This window comes from Scyliorhinus canicula, chromosome 4 (genome assembly GCF_902713615.1).
Source record: "Scyliorhinus canicula chromosome 4, sScyCan1.1, whole genome shotgun sequence".
Taxonomy (NCBI): Eukaryota; Metazoa; Chordata; class Chondrichthyes; order Carcharhiniformes; family Scyliorhinidae; genus Scyliorhinus; species Scyliorhinus canicula.
The window spans coordinates 119,375,930-119,400,276 of NC_052149.1; the positions used below are offsets into that span (position 1 = coordinate 119,375,930).

Below are 24,347 nucleotides of genomic sequence, written 5' to 3' on the forward strand. Positions count from 1 at the left end.
CCCAGGCCTGGGACTCCAGCCTCTGCTCCACTCTCTTGATCGCTGCTTTGATCGGCTCCATCACTTTGGTCAGGTCTTTCGGGGCCTCCTTCCTCTACTGGCTGAACTTAGCATTCAAAAACTCCATCAGCTGCTCCGTTGACCACTGGGCGGGCAGAACAGCCGCCTTGCCCTCTGCCATCTTATCCTGTGGCGCACCACAAAGACTCTCCTGTTCCAACAGCTCTTTTCTTCTTGCCCCACTCCTAGTTCGTGGATCCATCCACCAGCTACATCAGAGGAGTAACACCTTCTACAGGTACTCTTGCACGTCTTGCCATCAAAACTGTCGCCCTTCGGATGGGGAAAAGACCAGAAAATAGCGCTTTAAGTGGGATCCACCAAATATGCAACCCTCATTCCATGGCCACCACCGGAGGTCTCGGGACCTGGCTGTCCTTGTACACCAGTTACTGAAAGCAAGCATGCAGGTGCAACAATCAGTCAGCAAGGCAAATGGTATGTTGCCTTTATTGCAAGAGGAGTTGAGTACAGGAGCGAGGATGCCTTACTGCAGCCATATACGGCATTAGTGAGACCACATCTGGAGTATTGTATGCAGTTTTGGTCTCCTTTCTTATAGAAGGTCTCCTTCTATAAGGAAGGATGTATTTGCCATAGCAGGAGTGCAGCAAAGGTTCACCATACTGATTCCTGGGATGGCAGGATTTTCATATGAGGAGAGATTGGGTAAACTGGGCCTGTATTCGCTGGAATTTAGAATGAGAGGAGATCTCAAATGAATAAAACTCTGACAGAGCTGGACAAACTGGATGCAGGGATGTTGCTTCCTCTGGCTGGAGGTCTAGATACATTGTCAGGATACAGGGTAGGCCATTTTGGAGTGAAATGAGAAGAAACCTCTTTACTCAGAGGGTGGTGAACCTGTGGAATTGTCTACCACAGTAGGCTGTGAAGGCCAAGTTCCTGAATATATTTAAGAAGGAAATATCTTGACAAAGATGTCAAGGTGTATGGGGAGAGCATGGGAGTATGGCATTGAGATAGAGGATCAATTATTATCATATTGACTGATGGAATAGGCTTGAACTGCTTATTGACCTGCTTTGTGTTTCCATGAAAGTAATTTAGGAGTCGCTTTGTTGTCCTTTTTTGGGGAATCTGTCTCCACTTTATTTATCTTGAATGGAATTGAGAGCATTGTGAATTGCCTTTGAGTCTATTGTTCTGGTAACCTATAGAATTATTTCCTGGCTTTCGATCACTAACATGGGTGTGATAATGACTTGACTGACAGTATAGGACTGACAACCGAGTCATATGTTCAGTTGCACCAAGGCTGATTGTGAAAATAAATTCAACAAATGAAACATTAACAATAAAATTGCTGTATAATCTGTCAGATTGTTTTAACAGCCAAACTAATTCATTAGTGTTCTTTCAGAGAAATAAACTTGGCACGTCTACCTCGCCATGTTACTGTCAACAATTAACTTCCTATGAAATAACCTAGCAAACTTGCTGTATTGTTTAGCGGATTGTTTCCAGAAGGCTACCACCATCACCTACCATCATGGGGAATAAATCCAGCCCCACAACTATCTCTGATATCTTTTTTAAATGATTTAGTCGGTCAGTAAAGAAAATTTGACCATACAATCAGCTTTTGGTGCCAAGTGCTGCAAGGAAGTTCACAGAATCATAGAATTGTTACAGAGCAGAAGGAGGCCATTCAGCCCATCAAGTCTGCACCAACTCTCCAAATGAGCATTATGACTTAGTGCCATTCCCCTGCCCTTCTCCCTATAACCCTGCACATTGTTTGTATTCAAATAATCATCTAATGCCCTCTTGAATGCTTCGATTGAACCTGCCTCCACCGTTCTTCCAGGTGGAGCATTTCAGACCTGAACCACTCGCTGTGTGAACAAGTTTTTTCGCACATCATATTTGCTTCTTTTACAAATCACTTTAAATCTGTCCCTCGCGTTTTTTATTCTTGTACAAGCGGGGCCAGTTTTTCTCTATCTCCCCTCATGATTTTGAACATCTCTATTAAATCTTCTCTTAGCTGCCTTCTGTCCAAGGAGAACAGTCCCAACCTCTCCAATCTATCTTCAGAACTGAAGTTTCTCATCCCTGGAACCATTTGTGTGCACCTCTTCTGCACTCAATCCAATGCATTCACATACTTCCTACGGTGTAATGCACAGAACTGTGATGATTGGGTATTTAGATATTTCAAAATAGTTATTGAAGAAGCCTTCCAATGCATAAAATGTGTAGTTTTTCGCCAGTCCATTTTGAACTGTAATATTTAATTTGTGTATGAATCAATTCCCTAATTTTTGCAACATTTCATTCTTTTAAAGATATCACAATTTTTAGATCATCATGCTTTTCTTTCATCATGCTTTTCTTTTATCTTTTATGTTTTGCAGGCATTTATTTGTCTGACTTGACGTACATTGACTCAGCATACCCATCCACACACAGCATCATTGAGAGTGAACAAAGATCAAACCTAATGAACAATATTTTGAGAATAATTTCAGATCTTCAGCAGTCCTGTGATTATGGTAAGTAAACATAGTTCTAATTTTAATCCCCTCAAAAAGATACTAAACTAGATGAATATTCCCTCTTTGATGCAATTTATTTTCTTTAGATATTCCTCTGCTTCCTCATGTTCAGAAATATTTGAACTCGGCGAGATATATTGAAGAACTTCAGAAATTTGTTGAAGATGATAATTACAAGTAGGTTTGCTTTTTTAAAAATCTTTTTCCATAAGTTCTTAGTGCAATTACATGTGATGGTGCTTTTTGTGTTCAATATAATTAAAATATTTTAAAACAAATCTTTCTGACTTCACTCTGTAGCTTGCTATGAAAGACTTGAATGCTCAAATTCTTCTTGAACAGATTAGAAATTAAACGCTGAAGCATTAAATCCAGCTAACGCAGCCTGTATTATCCAATGCACATACATTCTGCCAACTGCATTTAAGGCCATATATTTTCTTACAGTTGTCAAGCTGCACAGCTTTCTGTTGAATATTTGTTTTTTCTGATCAACAAACATACTATCCCACATAGGGAAACACCTAAGCCACAGTTCCTTTGAAAACTTGTTCCCATGTAAATTGGATGCTTTTCCCTTTTTTTGGTCACAAAATGTTAGTCTTGGTTCAGTTTATAACAATCATCTCCAAATGGTTGTAGTTCAAGTCCCATTTCAGAATTTTTCGCACATCTGTGCAGCACTAAGGCAGTGTTGGAGGTGCAGTCTTTTGAACAAGATATTAAAAAAAGGCCCCAGATGCTTTCAAATGATCGTGAAGGATGCCTTGGCAATATTTGAAGCAAAGCTTCAGATTTTTCCCATTGTCGTGCTAAACATTTAATCTCCAACCAACAACTAAAACAGATGACTGTCATTTATCTAATTGCTGTCTGTAGAAGCATACTGTGTGCAAATTGTCTGCTGTGTTTCCTACATTACAAAACAGTGATGACACTTACTTCACTGACTCTAAAACATTTCAGGATATCCTCAGCTTGCAAAATGTGCTATATAAATGGAATTTTTTCTTTCTTTATCCTCACAGGAAAAAGGTTTCTATTGTCATTTGCCATTGAGACCTAGCACTTAAGATCTTTCTTCAGTCCAGTCACATTCAGGTTCTGGTGATAGCATTGACCAGATTTGAGATCTGCAACAATTGTAGTTGGATCATTTCTGATGATTAACATTCATATTTTATTTGAATTGTTTAGCAAGGCCTCACTATTTGCAGATCAGTAAACTCTGCTGCAATCGTGCATTGTGGAGTTTAGGATCATGGAGTGCTGACTTCAGTCAGTTAATCATCCCTCGCATTTTGCACAGATGCCTGGAACAGTCATCTGACTGAAGACATTCCTTTGAGAAGTTAACTGAAGAAAGGCTCTGCTCCATTTCCTCAGATAAGCAAGATCTAACTTTGCATTTGTAAGGATTTGTACAATTTACTACAGTGATTGTATTTTTTAGTAGCCAAAGTAAGTGGGACCTCTGTTGAGGCCCAAGGCAAATTCTCAGAGACTTTGAAGAGGATGGATACACCAAGACACATTTGATGGATGCTATTACTGTATCATCTTACAGTTAAAATGGAACGCACTAAGAATTGTGACACAAAGAGATTGTTTCTTTGGCTTAGATTAGTCTGTGTTCAAACATTTATGTGTGTGCACCTTTTTTGAAGTTCTGATCATCTTTCCTCCCCCAACCCGGAATGGACCATAATGAACCATTATTGTGGTTGACTCTCTAATGCACTCTGAAAGGGCAATTAGAGATGGGCAATAAATGCTGGCCCAGCCAGTGATGGCCACATCTAATGAATGAATAAAAAAAAACTAAAATGGGTTTGGGAAAATTCCGATTTGTTTAATTTTCTCACAACAAAGTATGAACATTTGTGGTAAAATCTATTCATATCCATAATTGTAAAACCAAAGTATTTGTCAAATAATTACTAATCACCCGAATCTAGGCTTGCTAAATAATACCAGATTCATTTGAATCTTGTGCCAAATTTAATTAATCTTAGATTTTTGCTGTCTTGCTCTTATCTCAGCTTGGAAAGGTACTATTTGATGATAGCTGCACCCTATCTCATCCGCTCCTTCTTAAAATGCTGCCGGCATTGATTCCATGTCCTTAGCTGGCTGGAGTGGCTGGCTGACAAAAATGGAAGAAGTGCCAATGACAGTGCCCTTAAACTCGTTCCTCAACACGAGGCTTCCTCCATTCTCTCCACACCAACCTCTCCCCCACTGCCCACTTCTTGACCGTCTCAACGTTTGCCATCCAGTAATAATTCAGCCGATTTGGCAGGGCCAAACCGCCACTTCATCTGCCCCTCTCCAAAGCGCCCTCCGGGGTACCTTACCCTGCCATATAAACTCTGAGATAATCCTATTGATCCGACCGTAAAAAAAATTTGGTCACGAAAATCAGGAGGTTTTGGAAGACAAACAGAAGCTTCAGCAGCACCTTAACTGTCTGGACCCTTCCAGCCAATGACAGTGGCAAACATCCCACCTCTTAAAATTCTCCTTAATCCCTCCACCAGATTCGCCAATTTCAGCTTATGCAATTGGGCCCAACTACGCACCACACATATCCCCAGATATCAGAAACCCATCCCAACCAGCCAAAACGGCAACTTCTCCAAACTCTTCCCCCACATCCATGCATTGACCAGGAATACCTCGCTTTTCCCCATGCTGAGTTTATACCCCAAGAACGAGCCAAACGTCCACAATATTCCCATGACATTATCAAAGCTCGCCACTGGGTTGGTAATATATTGCAAAAGGTTATCCGCATATAGGATGCTCCACACCATTCCCCCCCCCAATGATACCCCTCCAAACCCCTGAGGCTCAGTCGCCAAAGCGAAAAGCAGCTGGTGCCCCTGTCTCGTTCCCCAATGCAGACCAAAATACCCCAAGCTCAAATTGCTCATACGAACACTCGCCATGGGGGCCCTAAACAGGAACCTAACCCATTCTACAAACCCCTGCCCAAACCCAAATCATCCCAATACCTCAAACAAACACGCCCATTCCACCGGTTGAACACTTTCTCCACATCCATAAATGCTATCACTTCCGGGGGCATTATGATCACATTTAACAGTCTTCTAATATTCGCTGACAGCTGCTGACCTTTCACGAACCCCGTTTTGTCCTCACTTATCACCAAGGCACACAGTCCTCTATACGCATTGCCAGCGCATTCGCCAAAGCTTCGCATCCACATTTAGTAATGATATCGGGTGGTAGAAGCCACATTCGTCTGGGTCATGGAATCGTAGAATTTACAGTGCAGAAGGAGGCCATTCGGCCCATCGAGTCTGCACCAGTTCTTGAAAGAGCACCCTACCCAAGGTCAACACCTCCACCCTATCCCCATAACCCAGTAACCCCACCCAACACTAAGGGCAATTTAGCGTGGCCAATCCACCTAACCTGCACATCTTTGGACTGAGGGAGGAAACCGGAACACCTGGAGGAAACCCACACACATGGGCAGAACGTGCAGACTTCAGCACAGACAGTGACCCAAGCTGGGAATCGAACCTGGGACCCTGGAGCTGTGAAGGAATTGTGCTAACCACTATGCTTCTATTATCCTTGACCTTTTTTAAAATGAGCGAAATTGAAGCCTGAGATAACATGGGCGGCAGCTCCCTTCCAACCGACTGACTCATTATACATCTCTACTAGTAGGGGTCCCAATTCCGTGATGAACTTTTTATAAAACTGCTGGAAACTCATCCGGATCTGGGGCCTTCCAGACTGCAACAACTCGATGCATTACTTCCTCCAACCCAATAGGGGCACCCAACCTTTGCACCTTCCATTCCCCGACCCAACCGGTAACTACAATCCATCCAGAAACCACCTCATACCTTTGTCCTCCACCGGAGGCTCCAAGCTGTACAGCCTCCGGTAAAAGGCCTCAAATACCCTGTTTACCTCCCCTCTCTCAGTGATCACCTTAACCCCCCCCCCCCCCCCAATCTTTTATCCAACAATTCTCTCTCGCAGCCACCTGTCGCATCAACTGCTGACTTTTCCCCCCATGTTCATACATCACCCCCTGCCTGACCAATATATAGCAAAAGGTCATCCACATATAGGATGCTCCATCCCCCCCCCCCCCCCCCCCCATCCCTTTCCCCATGCAGGTCCACCAGGTATGGCGCATGGTCAGAGACCACAATCCCAACCTCCCCTGCCAGCAACCTCTTATCCAGCACAAAAAAACTGATCAGGGAATATACCCGGTGAACATGTGAAAAGAACAAGAATTCCTTTGCTGTCGGCCTCCCAAATCGCCATGGGTCCTCCCATTTGCTCCATAAAACCCAGCAGTTCCTTAGCTTTTGCTGACACCTTCAGGGATCTGGGACACAGCCGATCTAACTTTGGATCCAAAACAATACTGAAATCCACACTACACACCCCCCACCACCACCACCAACACCACGGGTGCCCCCTCCAGCCTCTCGCTCACCATCACAAATCTGCTCCCTAGGATCCCCCACAATACTACCAGCCAAAAACAACACTCACTCACCAGCACCGCTACCTCCTCATCTTCATATCCAACCTGAATGAAACACCTGCCCCACCCATCCTTTCCTCAACCTCATTTGATCTGCAACTTTTAAATGAGTCTCTTGCATGAACACCACGTTCACCTTCAAGCTCTTTAATTGCACAATGATGCAGTATCTCTTGATTGGCCCATTCAGGGCCCTAACATTCCAGGTGATCAGCCTGTTGGAGGGCTCTACCCTCCCCCCCCCTCCCCCCTCATCCCACCCCGATCAGCCATTTCCACTAATTAATAAGCTCCTCCAGGTCTATGTCCCACCCATCTCCCAGGCCGATGATGGTCACCATCTCCCTTACCCAACTGCATCACACGAACACCTTCCATATCAGCAACCCATCTGTTCTCCCCACTCATCCCCCAAACCAAACACCAAACGTCCCACACCCCCCCCACCACCACCACCACCACCACCACCACCACACAGCCACAGACAAAGAACAGTAAGAACACTCAGGTGAATGAAGAGGAAGCAGCAGTGTTCCGAAAGCTAGTGTTTGAAACAAACCTGTTGGACTTTAACTTGGTGTTGTAAGACTTCTTTCTGTGCTCACCCTAGTCCTATGCCGGCATCTACACATCATGGCAAACAAAGAAAACCATCCCCTCCCAAGCATCCCGCCCCTCTTCCACTCTCCATCCACCACTCTACCCTGCACTTTGCTTCCGTTAACTATCCTACCTGCTAGCAGGGTGACCCCCTTGGCAACAGCTTCTTCCCCACCAAAACCTTGGCGTGTCTCTCTCTCTCTCTCTCTCTCTTCTCCCCCCCCCCCCCCCCCCCTCCAAAACGTTGTCCACCAAAACCCCACCTGTTAATATACATCAAACATTGCTTCCAACGCTGGAAGGATAAGAAGTTACAACAATTCACAGTTCTACCTTAACATAGATAACTAACTAAACCCAGTGGGTATTATAAACAAAGCCAAACATAATAATCCAGCACCAACATAAACAGTTCCCTTCCCTCCCTGAGTACAGAACCTTCAATCTGCTTCACAGATGTATCCACCCAATTCCCAATGTTCTCATCAGTCTCCCTTCGGAGCTCGCTTCTTCCGGCGTGCCAAAATAATGTTCCTGTCCCTCAAATGTGACCCATAAACGAGCAAGATACAGCATCCCAGACCGCACTTTATTCATGAATATGGTAGCCTTGACTCTATTGAACCCAGCCCGCCGCTTGGCCAGCTCTGCTCCCAAGTCCTAGGAGACGGGAAGCGGTCTAGCAGCACAATGATTGCCATCGGCAGATTTCCAGAGTTTGGTTTTCTCCTCAGCAACCTTTCCAATTCAGGTGGTCAGTCAAAGACCCTCCTCTCCCACCAGCTTCTTGAACATTGGAGCTACGTATTTCGTGGCCTGTGTCCCTTAGATCCCTTCAGGCAGCCCTACAATCCTGATATTCTGCTTCTTGGAGCGATTCTCCAATCGCTCCAAGTCGCTCCACCTTCTCCCACAACTTCTTCTGGCCCTCCGCCATCATCAACAGTTCAGTCTCTGGTGAGGCCAAATGGTCCTCGTGGTCAGCCACTGATTCCTCCACCTTCAGGAGCAACGCATTCTACGCCTCTAGCCTTGCTCCATTCACTCTAGGGCGGCCCAGATCAGCTCTGCCACCTTAGCTAAGTCTTCTGAGGCCTCCTTCCTCTTTTGCTGGAATTTAGCAGTCAGAAACGCCACCTGTTGCTCTGATGTCCATTGTGTGGGCAACAACACCACAGAGCTGTCCCCATCTTTTTCTCTGTCGCACCTTGAGAGTCCTCCTGGTTTGACTGTTGCCCTTTACTCTTTGCACTCCTCTTTTGGTTGGGCTTAGACATTGCCTGCCGAAGGAGACTCACTAGTTCTCACTGTTCCATCATTTTCAACCTGCATAAAACCCCGCAAAATGGGCGAAAAGGATCGAAAAATCAAACCTTAGGCAGGAGCCACCTAAAGTGCGACCACTCACTCCACCACCGGAAATCCCCTATTTGGCTAATTTTAATCGGGGGCGGATTGGCTAGGACAAGGAAGCATTTGACAGACTACCACGTAAAAGGCTGGTAAACAAAATTGAAGCCCGTGGAATAGGAAGGTCAGTGTCAGCTTGGATACAAAGTTGCCTGAAGGACAGAAAACAGTGAGTCGTGGCAAATATTTTCTTTTTTTTAATACTGTAGAGCTTTTGCATTCTTTCAAGGGATGAGAGCATCCCTGGCAAGGCTAACATTTGTTGCCCAAACCTTAATTGCCTTTGAGTAGGTGCTGGTGAGCCACCTTGTTGAACTCCCTCTTGGGGGCATGTTCCCTGAGGTTCAGTGTTAGGACCACTGCTTTTTTGATTTATAATTTACTTGTGATGGAATACTGACTGAAATTTTAAAATTTGCCGATGGTATGAAACTTGTAGGAATGCCAGTAAGTGAGGATGATGCCAATTGACAGGACATAAATCGGTTAACAGAATGGGCAGACAAGATGGAACTTAATACTGAGAAGGTGATGTATTTTGACAGAAGTAAGAGGGAGAGGCAATATTGACTGAATGGCACATTTAAAAATATTGTGCAGGGCCAGACCACCTTGTGGGTTCGTGTGCACAGATCTTTGGAGGTGATGGGACATCTAGGACAGTGGTTAATAAATCAGATGAGATCTTGGGCTTAATAAGTAGAGTTACTGAGCATAAAAGCAGGGAGCATATGCTGAATCTTTATAAAGTTCTGGTCAGGTCAAATTGAGTATTGCATCCAGTTTTAGTCATTTATTCCAGGAGGAATGTCAAGGTTGCTTCAAAAGTATGGAGGAGATTTATGGAATTTAGCCACAAGGTAGTAGTGCCACACAACGTGATAGAGGGTATCCTCAGTGTGAAGACGGGACTTTATCTCCACAAGGACTGTGCGGTAGTCACTTCTACTGATACTGTCATGGACTCTCAGAGCAAAGGGGTTGAGAGGAAATTTGATAGAGATGTACAAGATTATGACAACCTTGGATCAAATAAACAAAGTTGCTTCTATTAACTTAATCGTACAAGGGCCAGGGAACAAGTATTTAAGGTTTTGAGCTAAATATACAATATGCGAGGAAGAACACTTTAGCAGCAATTGGGTACTCACTGCCTATAAAGGTGATGGAAGCAGAGACTATGACCGGAATTCTCCGGCTGTTAGGATTCTCTTTTCCCGCTGGCAGTGCACCCCTGGAAATCCCATTGACAAGAGGCGTGAAGAGAGAATCCTGCCGCCAGCAAACGGCACACTGCCGAGAAGCTCATGGAAATTGAATCAACACTTGAAGGAAAGAAACATGCAGGGTTGCATGAATAGACTAAGGGACTGGAACTGACAAAATTGTTGCACAGAGAGCTGGCACGATCTCAAAGGGCTGATTGGCCTCCTTTTGTGCCATTGTGATGCTATGATAACTCCTGCTGCTCTTTGAAATAGTGCCTGAGGATCTTTTACGTCCACCAGAGAGTGCGATGTTTAATGTCTCATTAATCAGCACTCTCTCCATTTTCCTTTCCACATCATCTCCAAACATTAAAAGCTAAGGAATCCTTTGTTGCTAAATTTGAGAGCATTCAAACAGTTGCCTACGTCTCACATATAGAAAGAATTTTACATTGCCTGCTTTTGATATAAATTATCTTTGCTTGAGCAAAGTTAAGTCTTCACATACAAAGGTTTTTTGATTACCATCTTCGTGTTCTTTTTTTGACTCAGTGAAACGTAAAGAACATAAGAACATAAGAACATAAGAACTAGGAGCAGGAGTAGGCCATCTGGCCCCTCGAGCCTGCTCCGCCATTCAATTAGATCATGGCTGATCTTTTGTGGACTCAGCTCCACTTTCCGGCCCGAACACCATAACCCTTAATCCCTTTATTCTTCAAAAAACTATCTATCTTTACCTTAAAAACATGTAATGAAGGAGCCTCAACTGCTTCACTGGGCAAGGAATTCCATAGATTCACAACCCTTTGGGTGAAGAAGTTCCTCCTAAACTCAGTCCTAAATCTACTTCCCCTTATTTTGAGGCTATGCCCCCTAGTTCTGCTGTCACCCGCCAGTGGAAACAACCTGCCCACACCTATCCTATCTATTCCCTTCATAATTTTAAATGTTTCTATAAGATCCCCCCTCATCCTTCTAAATTCCAGCGAGTACAGTCCCAGTCTACTCAACCTCTCCTCATAATCCAACCCCTTCAGCTCTGGGATTAACCTAGTGAATCTCCTCTGCACACCCTCCAGCGCCAGTACGTCCTTTCTCAAATAAGGAGACCAAAACTGAACACAATACTCCAGGTGTGGCCGCACTAACACCTTATACAATTGCAACATAACCTCCCTAGTCTTAAACTCCATCCCTCTAGCAATGAAGGACAAAATTCCATTTGCCTTCTTAATCACCTGTTGCACCTGTAAACCAACTTTCTGTGACTCATGCACTAGCACACCCAGGTCTCTCTGAACAGCGGCATGCTTTAATATTTTATCGTTTAAATAATAATCCCGTTTGCTGTTATTCCTACCAAAATGGATAACCTCACATTTGTCAACATTGTATTCCATCTGCCAGACCCGAGCCCATTCACTTAACCTGTCCAAATCCCTCTGCAGACTTCCAGTATCCTCTGCACTTTTCGCTTTACCACTCATCTTAGTGTCATCTGCAAACTTGGACACATTGCCCTTGGTCCCCAACTCCAAATCATCAATGTAAATTGTGAACAATTGTGGGCCCAACACGGATCCCTGAGGGACACCACTAGCTACTGATTGCCAACCAGAGAAACACCCATTTATCCCAACTCTTTGCTTTCTATTTATTAACCAATCCTCTATCCATGCTACTACTTTACCCTTAATGCCATGCATCTTTATCTTATGCAGCAACCTTTTGTGTGGCACCTTGTCAAAGGCTTTCTGGAAATCCAGATATACCACATCCATCGGCTCCCCGTTATCTACTGCACTGGTAATATCCTCAAAAAATTCCACTAAAGGTTGTGTTCCAATTTCTTATTGCGATTCAGCATCAACCTTTATCAGGCAAAAGTGGTAGATATGGTTCAGAATTAAGCACTTTATACGTGGAACTTGGGGGGGAAAAAATTTAATGCGGTGACGCAAGCCTGCTGCAAAATTGTTGAAGGAACAATGTGGCTGGTGTTTTTCTCCTTTTTCTTCCCCATATATTCAGTTAAATGTGGATAATGAATTGCTGTTTAAGAATTTGTAAGACTACACTACTCCAAATTTTTATCTATGGGGTGATGGCGGCAAGTTAGAAAATTGTGAAGATATATTTTCACAGATCTGTTTCTTAACTCTCTTATGGAGGTGACACATTCCTTTGGACTATCTGAGTGACAGACCTAAATTGTGAAATGATTGAATAAAGGGCTGCAGGGTTGGAAGGTTCCAATCTGTACTAGTCTTCAATGGAGGAGATGCCTGCCACCTAAGGTCACATCTCTTTACATGAAGACCTAGATTAACCAGTTGTTATATGCACATCTTCTACATGATAATAGATTTGAATATGTAGAATGTCAAATTACTGGCATGATGGATATGACTGGGACTTTGGACAGTGTCAGAATATACCACAGGTATATGATGGTGCACAGACAGACAGTGATTGACACACAGGATGACCAATGAACAGCCAATCACCAGACAGGACACGACCACTATAAAGCCAGAGGGCACTAGTTTTCCCGCTCTCTTGGGATCCAGCCTCTGAGACAGTCAGAGCCCGTGAGCAACAACTAGAACATACACCATGTGGTAGTAAGATGGTCAGGTTAGCCTCAGGTCTCCAGTCAAGTCAGCATAGTGTCAACCCACAGTTAAAGTATGTATGAAAGTTAAGAGTTCAATAAAATCGAGTTGCATTTCAAGTGTTGGAAGCCTGTCTCTCTCACTGCTGCAGTAAACGCAGTCCTCGCAGACCCAGCTTACCCAACACATCATGGCCCAGTGAGTTATGCTCGAGTTTGACGGACCTACCTTGAGATAGTCTGCCTTTGACCAGCGATCAGCCATCCGGTAACATGGACAGCGTCCGCCCTCCCCCGCCGCTCCGCATCGCCGGCAACCTCGGTGCAAACTGGAAGATATTCAAGCAAAAGTTCCAGCTGTATCTTGAAGCCACCGACCTCGAAGCCGAATTGGATGCCAGGAAGATTGCTTTCTTCCTCTCTACAGCCGGGGACCACACTATCCACATCTTTAATTCCCTCGCCTTTGCTGAAGGCGAGGACAAGACAAAGTTTAAAACAGTCCTGCTGAAGTTCGACAGCCACTGTGACATCGAAGTCAACGAGAGCTTTGAACGCGATGTGTTCCAGCAGAGGCTTCAGGGTAAGGATGAACCTTTTCAGTCCTTCTTAACCCTCTCCGTATCCTCACGCAGTCCTGCAACTACGGCTCCACTTCCGACTCCATGATCCGCGACCGGATCGTTTTCGGGGTCCACTCCGATCCCCTTCACCAGCAGCTCCTTAAATCGCTCACCCTTACCATCGCCATCGAAACCTGCGTCCTACACGAGCACGCCAACAACCCATACTCCCATATCAAGGTGGCAGAGACGGTGCGGCAAAGCCCCCACGATGCAGAGTGGATGCAGGCCGTAAAACAGCTCCAACCTGAGTCTGGATGAGGGCGGCCATTTTGCGCGCTTTTCCCGGGCTCCTGCGCATGCGCGGCACGACCAAGGGGACGGCGAGGCCGACGACTGAACTGCGCAGGTGTGCACATTGTTCGACCGCACCGCGCATGCGCGGTGGCGCATGGAGCGTCCTGATGTCGATGGCATGACATGCAACAGCTGTGGCTCCGCCTATTTAAAGCGGCAATGTCCCACGAAACCTCGACGCTGTCTCCAGTGTGGCAAGCTTGGCCACTACGCAGCCCTGAGCAGATCTGCTCAACTGCCCAACACACAGCGATCCCAGCCGCAGCGCAGGAACGTCCGGTCAGTACAGCAACCCGTTGCAGACTCCGACATGTTTCCAGATCCTGACACCGAGGGCCTCGCATCCCCATTCCGGGTGGGCATCATCACCAAGCATATGATCCTTTCAACCAAGAAGGAGAAACAACTCCCAGTGATGAGCATTGATCCGGGCGATGAGTGGTGTGCCACCCTTACGGTCAACAAGGCTCGCATACGCTTCAGGCTGGACACAGGCGCTTCAGCGAACCTCATTTCAAAGTCTGACCTTGGCACCATCCGCGTCAAGCCAAGTATTCTTCCGCCGGCCTGCCAGCTCCTCGACTACAATGGCAATGCCATTGCTGCCAGTGGCTCATGCCAGCTTGCAGTATCTCATCGTTCTTCAAAAGCAACCCTGCGTTTTGAAATTGTAGGAACCAACAGAGCTTCCCTGCTCGGTGTTCAGGCCTGCAAAACCTTGAACCTTGTGCAGCGGGTTCACACCATGTCATCCGTTGAGGCAACGGCTTCGCCTGATGTCAACTTCCAAACCCAATTAGATGACATCATAGCACAATACCACAGCACCTTCGAAGGTATGGGCACACTACCCTACCAATACAAGATACTACTGAAGCCGAATGCCACACTGGTTCATGCACCGCGTCAGGTGCCGGCACCCCTTAAGGACCGCCTCAAGCAGCAGCTGCAAGACCTCCAGGACCAGGGCGTCATTTCTAAGGTCACGGAACCCACGGACTGGGTTAGCTCCATGGTTTGTGTCAAAAAACCGTCAGGGGAACTTCGCATTTGTATCGACCCCAAAGATTTGAACCGTAACATCAGGAGGGAACACTACCCGATACCTAAACGAGAAGAGCTCACCAGCGAAATGGCTCACGCCAAGTTTTTCACGAAGCTGGATGCCTCCAAGGAGTTTTGGCAAATACAGCTGGGTCCAGTCGAAAGCTGTGCACATTCAGCACCCCGTTCGGTCGCTACTGTTACAGCCGGATGCCCTTTGGCATCATCTCCGCCTCGGAGGTGTTCCACCGAATAATGGAGCAAATGATGGAGGGCATCGAGGGGGTGCGAGTGAACGTCGATGATATCATTGTCTGGTCCACAACTCCTCAGGAGCCCATCGATCGCCTCAAGCGAGTGTTCCACAGGATCCACGAGCATGGCCTCCGACTCAATAGAGCCAAATGCTCGTTCGGTCAAGCAGAAATAAAGTTCCTTGGCGACCATATTTTGCAGTTCGGTGTGCAGCCAGATGCAGACAAGGTTTCGGCGATCAATGCCATGAAGACCCCGGAGGACAAGAAGGCGGTCCTCCGCTTCCTAGGGATGGTCAACTTCCTTGTGAAGTTTATCCCCAACCTTGCATCACACACCACAGCTCTCCGCAATCTCGTTAAAAAAAACTACGGACTTCCAGTGGCTCCCGGCTCATGAGCGAGAGTGGCGTGAGCTCAGGGCAAAACTCACCAAAGCCCCGGTACTGGCGTTTCTCGACCCCGCCAAGGAGACGAAGATCTCCATTGATGCACGCCAGGCTGGCATTGGGGCAGTACTCCTCCAGCGGGATGAATCCTTCTCCTGGGCCCCAGTCGCATATGCATCTGGAGCCATGACACTCACTGAGCAACGATATGCTCAGATTGAAAAAGAATGCCTGGGCCTCCTCACAGGGATTGACAAATTCCATGATTATGTGAATGGACTTCCAAAATTCACGGTCGAGACAGACCACAGGCCATTGGTTCACATCATCCAAAAAGAGTTCAATGATATGACGCCACGGCTACAATGTATCCTCCTCAAACTCCGCCGCTACGATTTCGACCTGGTCTACACCCCGGGCAAAGAGCTCATTGTGGCCGACGCCCTCTCTAGATCCATCTCCACGCCGTGTGAGCAGTCGGACTTTGTGTGTCCGATAGACGCTCAGGTGAAGTTTTGTGCATCCAACTTTCCGGCCACTGATGAAAGGGTCATGCAAATTCGTCAGGAGACGGCCAGGGATCCTTTACTCCAGCGGGTCATGCGACATCTCACGGATGGTTGGCAAAAGGGGCAGTGCCCACAATTCTATAATGTAAAGGACGATCTAGCTGTAGTGGACGGCATACTAATGAAGCTGTACAGGATAGTAATCCCACAGAGCGTGCAAGAGCTGGTCCTCGGCCAAATCCACGAGGGTCACCTGGGGGTCGAAAAGTGTCGCCGTCGAGCCTGAGCGGCAGTATATTGGCCAGGCATCAGTCAGGATATCGCCAACACGGTCCTCAATTTCCCAACGTGTCAAAGGTTCCAGCTGGCTCAGCCTAAAGAGACTCCACAGCCGCATGAACTGGTGTCCTCCCCATGGTCCAAAGTTGGTATTGACCTCTTTCATGCAAAGGGCCGAGGCAACGTCCTCCTCGTGGACTATTTTTCCAACTACCTCGAGGTGGTCAGACTGACTGACCTCACATCAGCAACAGTCATCAAGGCATGCAAAGAGACTTTTGCCCGTCATGGAATTCCACTTACAGTTATGACTGATAATGTCCCGTGCTTCTTCAGCCAGGAGTGGACGGATTTTGCCCGGCAGTACAGTTTGCGCACGTCACTTCAAGCCCCCACTACCCCCAGTCGAATGGGAAAGCTGAGAAGGGGGTCCACATTGTTAAAATACTGTTGTGCAAAGCTGCTGACTCGGGTTTGGATTTTAACCTGGCGCTGTTAGCCTACCGGGCAACTCCTTTGTCCGTTGGCCTGTCCCCAGCACAGCTGCTAATGAACTGCACACTGCGGACGACGGTGCCGGCCATCCACATCCCGGATCTTGACAATTTTCCGGTCCTGCAGAGGATGTAACCATCTCGGGCCCAATGCAAGTCGGCGTATGACGCCCACACCACTGATCTCCCTGCTCTGGTCCCTGCTGATCGTGTTCGTGTTCAGCTACCTGACGGTGGCTGGTCTGCCACAGCTGTGGTGTTTAAGCAAGTGGCCCCGAGATCGTTCCTCATTCGCATGCATGATGGCTCCTTTCTTCAGCGTAATAGGCGGGCACTGCGGCTACTTTCACGCCCGCCACCTGAACGTGATGTCCCGCCGCGCATGCTGGTTCCTCAGGATGCATCCTTCCTCGAGGCCACCGATCTGCCAGTTCTTTTACCGCCCTCTGTATTGGAGGCAGTTCTGCCTGTTCCAGTGCAGGCCGCCCCTGACCCACCCTTGAAGCGGTCAACCAGAATTCGTCGGCCGCCATAGAGACTGAATTTATAGACTGAATGTTGCATTACCTTGTGATCCATTTACACATCTGTACATATTGTTTCTTTCTAATTTGTTAGCTGCCCTCTATCTGCACTAGACACCTTCCCATGTAAATACATTCACATACTTTGTATTTAGTCAGGCTCCTACACACACACTCACTATTTATTGACCTACACATTTTTTTTAAAGTAAAAAAAAAAGGGGGGGAGATGTCATAATCTACACACAGGTATATGATGGTGCACAGACAGGCAATGATTGACACACAGGATGACCAATGAACACAGCAGCCAATCACCAGACAGGACACAACCACTATAAAGCCAGAGGGCACTAATTTTCCCGCTCTCTTGGGATCCAGCCTCTGAGACAGTCAGAGCCCGTGAGCAACAACTAGAACATACACCATGTGGTAGTAAGGTAGTCTGGTCACGTTAGACTCAGGTCTCCGGTTAAGTCAGCATAGTGTCAACCCACAGTTAAAGTATGTATGATAGTTAAGAGTTCAATAAAATAGAGTTGCACTTCTTCAAGTGTTGGAAGCCTGTCTCTCTCACTGCTGCAGTAAACGCAGTCCTTGCAGACCCAGCTTACCCAACACATCAAACAGTAGCTACCAGAAAGCTATGCTTCAAATGAAAAAAATGAAATGAAAATCGCTTATTGTCACAAGTAGGCTTCAAATGAAGTTACTGTGAAACGCCCCTAGTCGCCACATTCCGCCACCTGTTCGGGGAGGCTGGTACGGGAATTGAACCACGCTGCTGGCCTGCCTTGGTCTGCTTTAAAAGTCAGCAATTTAGCCCTGTGCTAAACCAGCCCTGGTTCAAGGATCAAGGCCCCTGGATGAAGGCCAGATGTGAAAACAGACATTCTTATTTCAAGCTTCCTGCTTTGGGTGACCAGGTGCCGGTGCCATTCTAAAGCTCTGCTACAATGAATTGGGAACATTGAGGGCGAGATTTACTTGCTGTTCACGCCGGCACACGGGTTTCCCGGTGAAGAGGAGTGCTGTCAACGGGAATGTTGACAATGGCCGGATCGGTAGAACCGCCTCTGCCACTGAAAAACACGTGGGAGGGTGGTCGGTAAATTCTGCCCTGAGTGTCAGTGCTGCAGTCAGGAGGATAAAAATACAGGAAGAAAAAAGTCTCACATTTTGTGCTCATGAGGAACAGTTGGTATCATAAATTAATCTGCTGAGAGGTTTACTAATGAACAACTTTTGATTTGATTTATTATTGTCACATGTATTGGTATACAGTGTAAAGTATTGTTTCTTGCATGCTGTACAAACAATGCATACCGTACAAACGGAAGGAAGGAGAGACTGCAGAATATAATGTTACAGTTATAGCAAGGTGTAGAGAAAAGATCAACTTAATACGAGGTATGTCCATTAAAAAGTCTGATGGCAGTAGGGAAGAAGGTGTTCTTGAGTCGGTTGGTACGTGACCTCAAACTTTGGTCTCTTTTTCCTGATGGAAGAAGGTGGAAGAGAGTATGTCCGGGGTGCGAGGGTCCTTAATTATGCTGGCTGCCTTTCCGAGGCAGCGGGAATTGTCGACAGGCTGGTTTGCATGATGGATTGGGCTACATTCACAACCTTTTGTAATTTCCTGCGGTCTTGGGCAGAGCAGGATCCATACCAGGCTGTGATACAACCAGAAAGAATGCTTTCTATTGTGCATCTGTAGACGTTGGTGAGAGTCGTAGCTGACATGCCAAATTTCCTTAGTCTTCTGAAAAAGTAGAGTCGTTGGTGGGCTTTCTTAACTATAGTGTCAGAATGGGGGGACCAGGACAGGTTGTTGGTTATCTGGACACCTAAAAACTTGAAGCTCTCGACCCTTTCTACTTCATTCCCATTGATGTAGACAGGGGAATGTTCTCCACTACGCTTCCTGAAGTCGATGACAATCTACTTCGTTTTGTTGACACTGAGGGAGAGATTATTGTCGTTGCACCAGTTCACCAGATTCTCTATCTCATTCCTGTACTCTGTCTCGTCATTGTTTGAAATCCAACCCACTACTGTAGTGGTATCAGCAAATTAGAAAATCGTGTTGGGGGGGAATTTAGCCACATTCATAGGTCTGCAAGGTGTATAGTAGGGGGCTGAGGACACAGCCTTGTGGGACACAGTGTTGAGGATGATCGTGGAGGAGATGTTGTTGCCTATCCTAACTAATTATGGCCTGTGGATTAGAAAGTTCATGATCCAATCGCAGAGGGAGGGGCCGAGGCCAAGGCCACGGAGTTTGGAGATGAGTTTTGTATGATGGTGTTGAAGGCTGAGCTGTAGTCGATAAATAGGTGTCTGACATAGGTGCCTTTGTTATCTAGGTGTTCCAGGGGAGAGTGCAGGGCCATGGAGATGGCGTCTGCTGCAGCAGCAGTAGGCGAACTGTAGTGGATCAAGGCAATCCGTGATGTTGGAGTTGATACGTGCCATGACTAACTTTTCGAAGCACTTCATGCTGATGGATGTCAGCCACTGGACGATAGTCATTAAGGCACGCTGCTTGGCTTTTTTTTGGTACAGGTATGATGGTCTTCTTCTTGAAGCAGATGGGGGCCTCAGATTGTTGTAAAGAGAGGTTGAAGATGTCTGCGAATACCCTTGCCAGCTGAACCGCGCAAGACCTGAGTGCCCGTCTGGGTACCCCATCCGGGCCAGTGGCTTTCCGAGGGTTGACCTTCGAGAAGGCTGCTCTGACGTCTGCAATGGTGATCTCAGACACAAGTTCATCCGCGGCTTCTGGGGTGGAGGGCTTCCTCTTGCTGACCTCTTGTTCAAAGCATGCGTAGAATGCGTTGAGCTCATCAGGGAGGGGTGCATTGGAGCCGGTGATTTTACATGCCTTCATCTTGTAGCCCGTTATGTCTTGCAGACCTTGTCATAGTCGGCAGGGGTCTGTGTGGCTAGCTTGGGACTCGAGCTTGGTCCGGTACTGTGTTTTGGCATCTTTGATGGATCTCCTTAGATCATATCTGGCTTTCTTGTATAGGTCAGGGTCGCCTGACTTGAATGCCTCAGACCTAGACTTCAGCAAGCAGTGGATATCCCTGTTCATCCAGGGTTTCCGGTTGGGAAACACGTGGATTTGTTTCGTTGGCACACAGTCTTCTACACTTACTAATGAAGTCAGTTCCGTGTGGAGTTAGCACATTCTCCCCGTGTCTGCATGGGTTTCGCCCCCACAACCCAAAAAATGTGCAGAGTAGGTGGATCGGCCATGCTAAATTGCCCCTTAATTTAAAAAAAACAAAAAAAAACGAAAGAAGTCAGTTACTGTAGTGGCGTACTCGTTCAGGCGGGTCGCAGAGTTTTCAAATACTGACCAATCCACTGACTCTGAGCAGTCCCGTAGGAGATCATCCAATTTCTCAGATCAATTTCTCAGATCCAGCAGAGGGCAGCAGAGCAGAGCTTCTGATTGGCTGTTCCGGGGAGATTTGCATACGTGCAGTGCGGTCAGCGTAAGTTGAAGGTGTACTTGCACAAGTGACCCGAGGAGTTCGACGGAAGGCAAGCATCCAGCAGAGCAGAGCTTCTGATTGGCTGTTCCGGGGAGATTTGCATACGTGCAGTGCGATCAGCGTAAGTTGAAGGTGTACCTGCACAAGTGACCCGAGGAGGTCGACGGAAGGCAAGCATCCAGCTGAGGGCAGCAGAGCAGAGCTTCTGATTGGCTGTTCCGGGGAGATTTGCATACATGCAGTGCAGTCAGCGTAAGTTGAAGGTGTACCTGCACAAGTGACCCGAGGAGTTCGACGGAAGGCAAGCATCCAGCAGAGGGCAGCAGAGCAGAGATTCTGATTGGCTGTTCCGGGGAGAATTGCATACGTGCAGTGCGGTCAGCGTAAGTTGAAGGTGTACCTGCATAAGTGACCCGAGGAGTTCGACGGAAGGCCAGAAGGCAGCAGAGCAGAGATTCTGATTGGCTGTTCCGGGGAGATTTGCATACGTGCAGTGCGGTCAGCGTAAGTTGAAGGTGGTTTGTGAAGGGGCTGTTCTCGAGTGACAGCTTTACCCGAAACACTACTTGCGTAGTGTCTCCCACCCATCCTCCTCCTCTAACCAAAAAAAAGTTCTGTCCGTTGGATTGCTAAACTAACAAGTTTTTTTTTTTAGTTTTCAGTAGTTGGGAAGTTAGTTCAGTGGGAATGGAGGCTAGGGCAGTTGAATGTTCCTCCTGCAGAATGTGGGAGGAAAGGGTCACCTCTAGTGTCCCTGCTGACTACATCTGCGGGAAGTGCACCCAACTCCAGCTGCTCGAGAACCGCGTTAGGGACCTGGAGCTGGAGCTGGATGAACTTCGGATCATTCGGGAGGCGGAGCAGGTTATTGAGAGGAGTTATAGGGAGGTAGTCACACCTCAGGTAAAAGAAGAAGGTAGATGGGTTACCGTCAGGGGAGGGAGAGGGAACCGGCAGGCAGTGCAGGGATCCCCTGTGGTCGTTCCCCTCTATAACAAGTATACCGTTTTGGATACTGTTGTGGGGGACGACTTACCAGGGGTAAGCAATAGGGCACAGGTCTCTGGCACAGAGTCTGTCCCTGTTGCTCAGAAGGGAAGGGAGAAGAGGAACAGAGCACTTGTCATTGGGGACTCCATAGTTAGAGGAACAGACAGGAGGTTCTGTGGGAACGAAAGAGACTCACGGTTGGTGTGTTGCCTCCCAGGTACCAGGGTTCGTGATGTCTCTGATCGTGTTTTTGAGATCCTTAAGGGGGAGGGGGAGCAGCCCCAAGTCGTGGTCCACATAGGTACCAACGACATAGGTAGGAAGAGAGATGGGGATTTGAGACAGAAATTCAGGGAGCTAGGGTGGAAGCTGAGAGCTAGAACAAACAGAGTTTTTATCTCTGGGTTGTTACCCGTGCCACGTGCTAGCGAAGTGAGAAATAAGGAGAGAGAGGAGTTGAACACGTGGCTACAGGGATGGTGCAGGAGGGAGGGTTTTGGTTTCCTGGATAATTGGGGCTCATTCTGGGGTAGGTGGGACCTCTACAAACAGGATGGTCTTCACCTGAACCAGAGGGGTACCAATATCCTGGGGGGGAGATTTGCTAGTGCTCTTCGGGGGGGTTTAAACTAATTCAGCAGGGGGATGGGAACCTAAATTGTAGTCCCAGTGTACAGGATGTTGAGAGTAGTGAGGTCAGGGATAGGGTTAAAAGTTTGAAAGAGGGCACGGCAAGCAAGACGCTGGTTTGAAGTGTGTCTACTTCAACGCCAGGAGCATCCGGAATAAGATGGGTGAGCTTGCAGCATGGGTTGGTACCTGGGATCTCGATGTTGTGGCGATTTCGGAGACATGGGTAGAGCAGGGACAGGAATGGTTGTTGCCGGTTCCAGGATTTAGATGTTTCTGTAAGAACAGAGAAGATGGTAAAAGAGGGGGGGGGGTGGCATTGTTAATCAAGGAAAGTATTACGGCGGTAGAAAGGACGTTTGAGGATTCGTCTACTGAGGTAGTATGGGCCGAGGTTAGGAACAGGAGAGGAGAGGTCACCCTGTTGGGAGTTGTCTATAGACCTCCGAATAGTTCCAGAGATGTAGAGGAAAGGATTGCAAAGATGATTCTCGACAGGAGCGAGAGTAACAGGGTAGTTGTTATGGGGGACTTTAACTTTCCAAATATTGACTGGAAATACTATAGTTCGAGTACTATAGATGGGTCAGTTTTTGTACAGTGTGTGCAGGAGAGTTTTCTGACACAGTATGTAGACAGGCCAACAAGGGGCGAGGCCACATTGGATTTGGTACTGGGTAATGAACCCGGCCAGGTGTTAGATTTAGATGTAGGTGAGCACTTTGGTGATAGTGATCACAACTCGGTTATGTTTACTTTAGCAATGGGCAGGGATAGGTATATACCGCAAGGCAAGAATTATAGCTGGGGGAAAGGCAATTATGATGCTATTCGGCAAGATTTAGGATGTATAGGATGGGGAAGGAAACTGCAGGGGATGGGTACAATCGAAATGTGGAGCTTTTTCAAGGAACAGCTACTGCGTGTCCTTGATAAGTATGTACCTGTCAGGCAGGGAGGAAGTTGTCGAGCAAGGGAACCGTGGTTTACTAAGGAAGTTGAAGCACTTGTCAAGAGGAAGAAGAAGGCTTATGTTAGGATGAGACATGAAGGCTCAGTTAGGGCACTTGAGAGTTACAAGTTAGCCAGGAAGGACCTAAAGGGAGAGTTAAGAAGAGCGAGGAGAGGACACGAAAAGACGTTGGAAAACCCTAAGGCTTTCTATAGGTATATCAAGAACAAAAGAATGACTAGAGTAAGATTAGGGCCAATCAAGGATAGTAGTGGAAAGTTGTGTGTGGAATCAGAGGAGATAGGGGAAGCGTTAAATGGATATTTTTCGTCAGTGTTTACACTGGAGAAAGACAATGTGGTCGAGGAGAATACTCCGGTTCAGTCGACCAGGCTAGATGGAATTGGGGTTCAAAAGGAGGAGGTGTTAGCAATTTTGGAAAATGTCAAAATAGATAAGTCCCCTGGGCCAGATGGGATTTACCCTAGGATTCTCTGGGAAGCCAGGGAGGAGATTGCAGAGCCTTTGTCCTTGATCTTTATGTCGTCTTTGTCGACAGGAATAGTGCCGGAAGACTGGAGGATAGCAAATGTTGTCCCCTTGTTCAAGAAGGGGAGTAGAGACAACCCTGGTAATTATAGACCTGTGAGCCTTACTTCGGTTGTGGGTAAAATGTTGGAAAAGGTTATAAGAGATAGGGTTTATAATCATCTTGAAAAGAACAAGTTGATTAGTGATAGTCAACACGGTTTTGTGAAGGGTAGGTCATGCCTCACAAACCTTAGAGTTTTTTGAGAAGGTGACCACACAGGTGGATGAGGGTAAAGCGGTTGATGTGGTGTATATGGATTTCAGTAAGGCGTTTGATAAGGTTTCCCACGGTAGGCTATTGCAGAAAA

General features: G+C 46.9%; 1 protein-coding gene across 4 annotated transcripts in view; it reads left to right on the forward strand.

The window, feature by feature from the left end:
* ralgps2 (Ral GEF with PH domain and SH3 binding motif 2) overlaps positions 1 to 24,347 on the forward strand; it is a 646,420-nt gene that overhangs the window by 512,489 nt on the left and 109,584 nt on the right. For all 4 annotated transcript variants that reach the window (XM_038795105.1, XM_038795106.1, XM_038795104.1 and 1 more), the window contains 2 exons: positions 2,442 to 2,579; positions 2,669 to 2,759. In XM_038795105.1, coding sequence (XP_038651033.1) covers positions 2,442 to 2,579; positions 2,669 to 2,759 — 229 coding nt within the window. The remainder of the gene's footprint in view (positions 1 to 2,441; positions 2,580 to 2,668; positions 2,760 to 24,347) is intronic.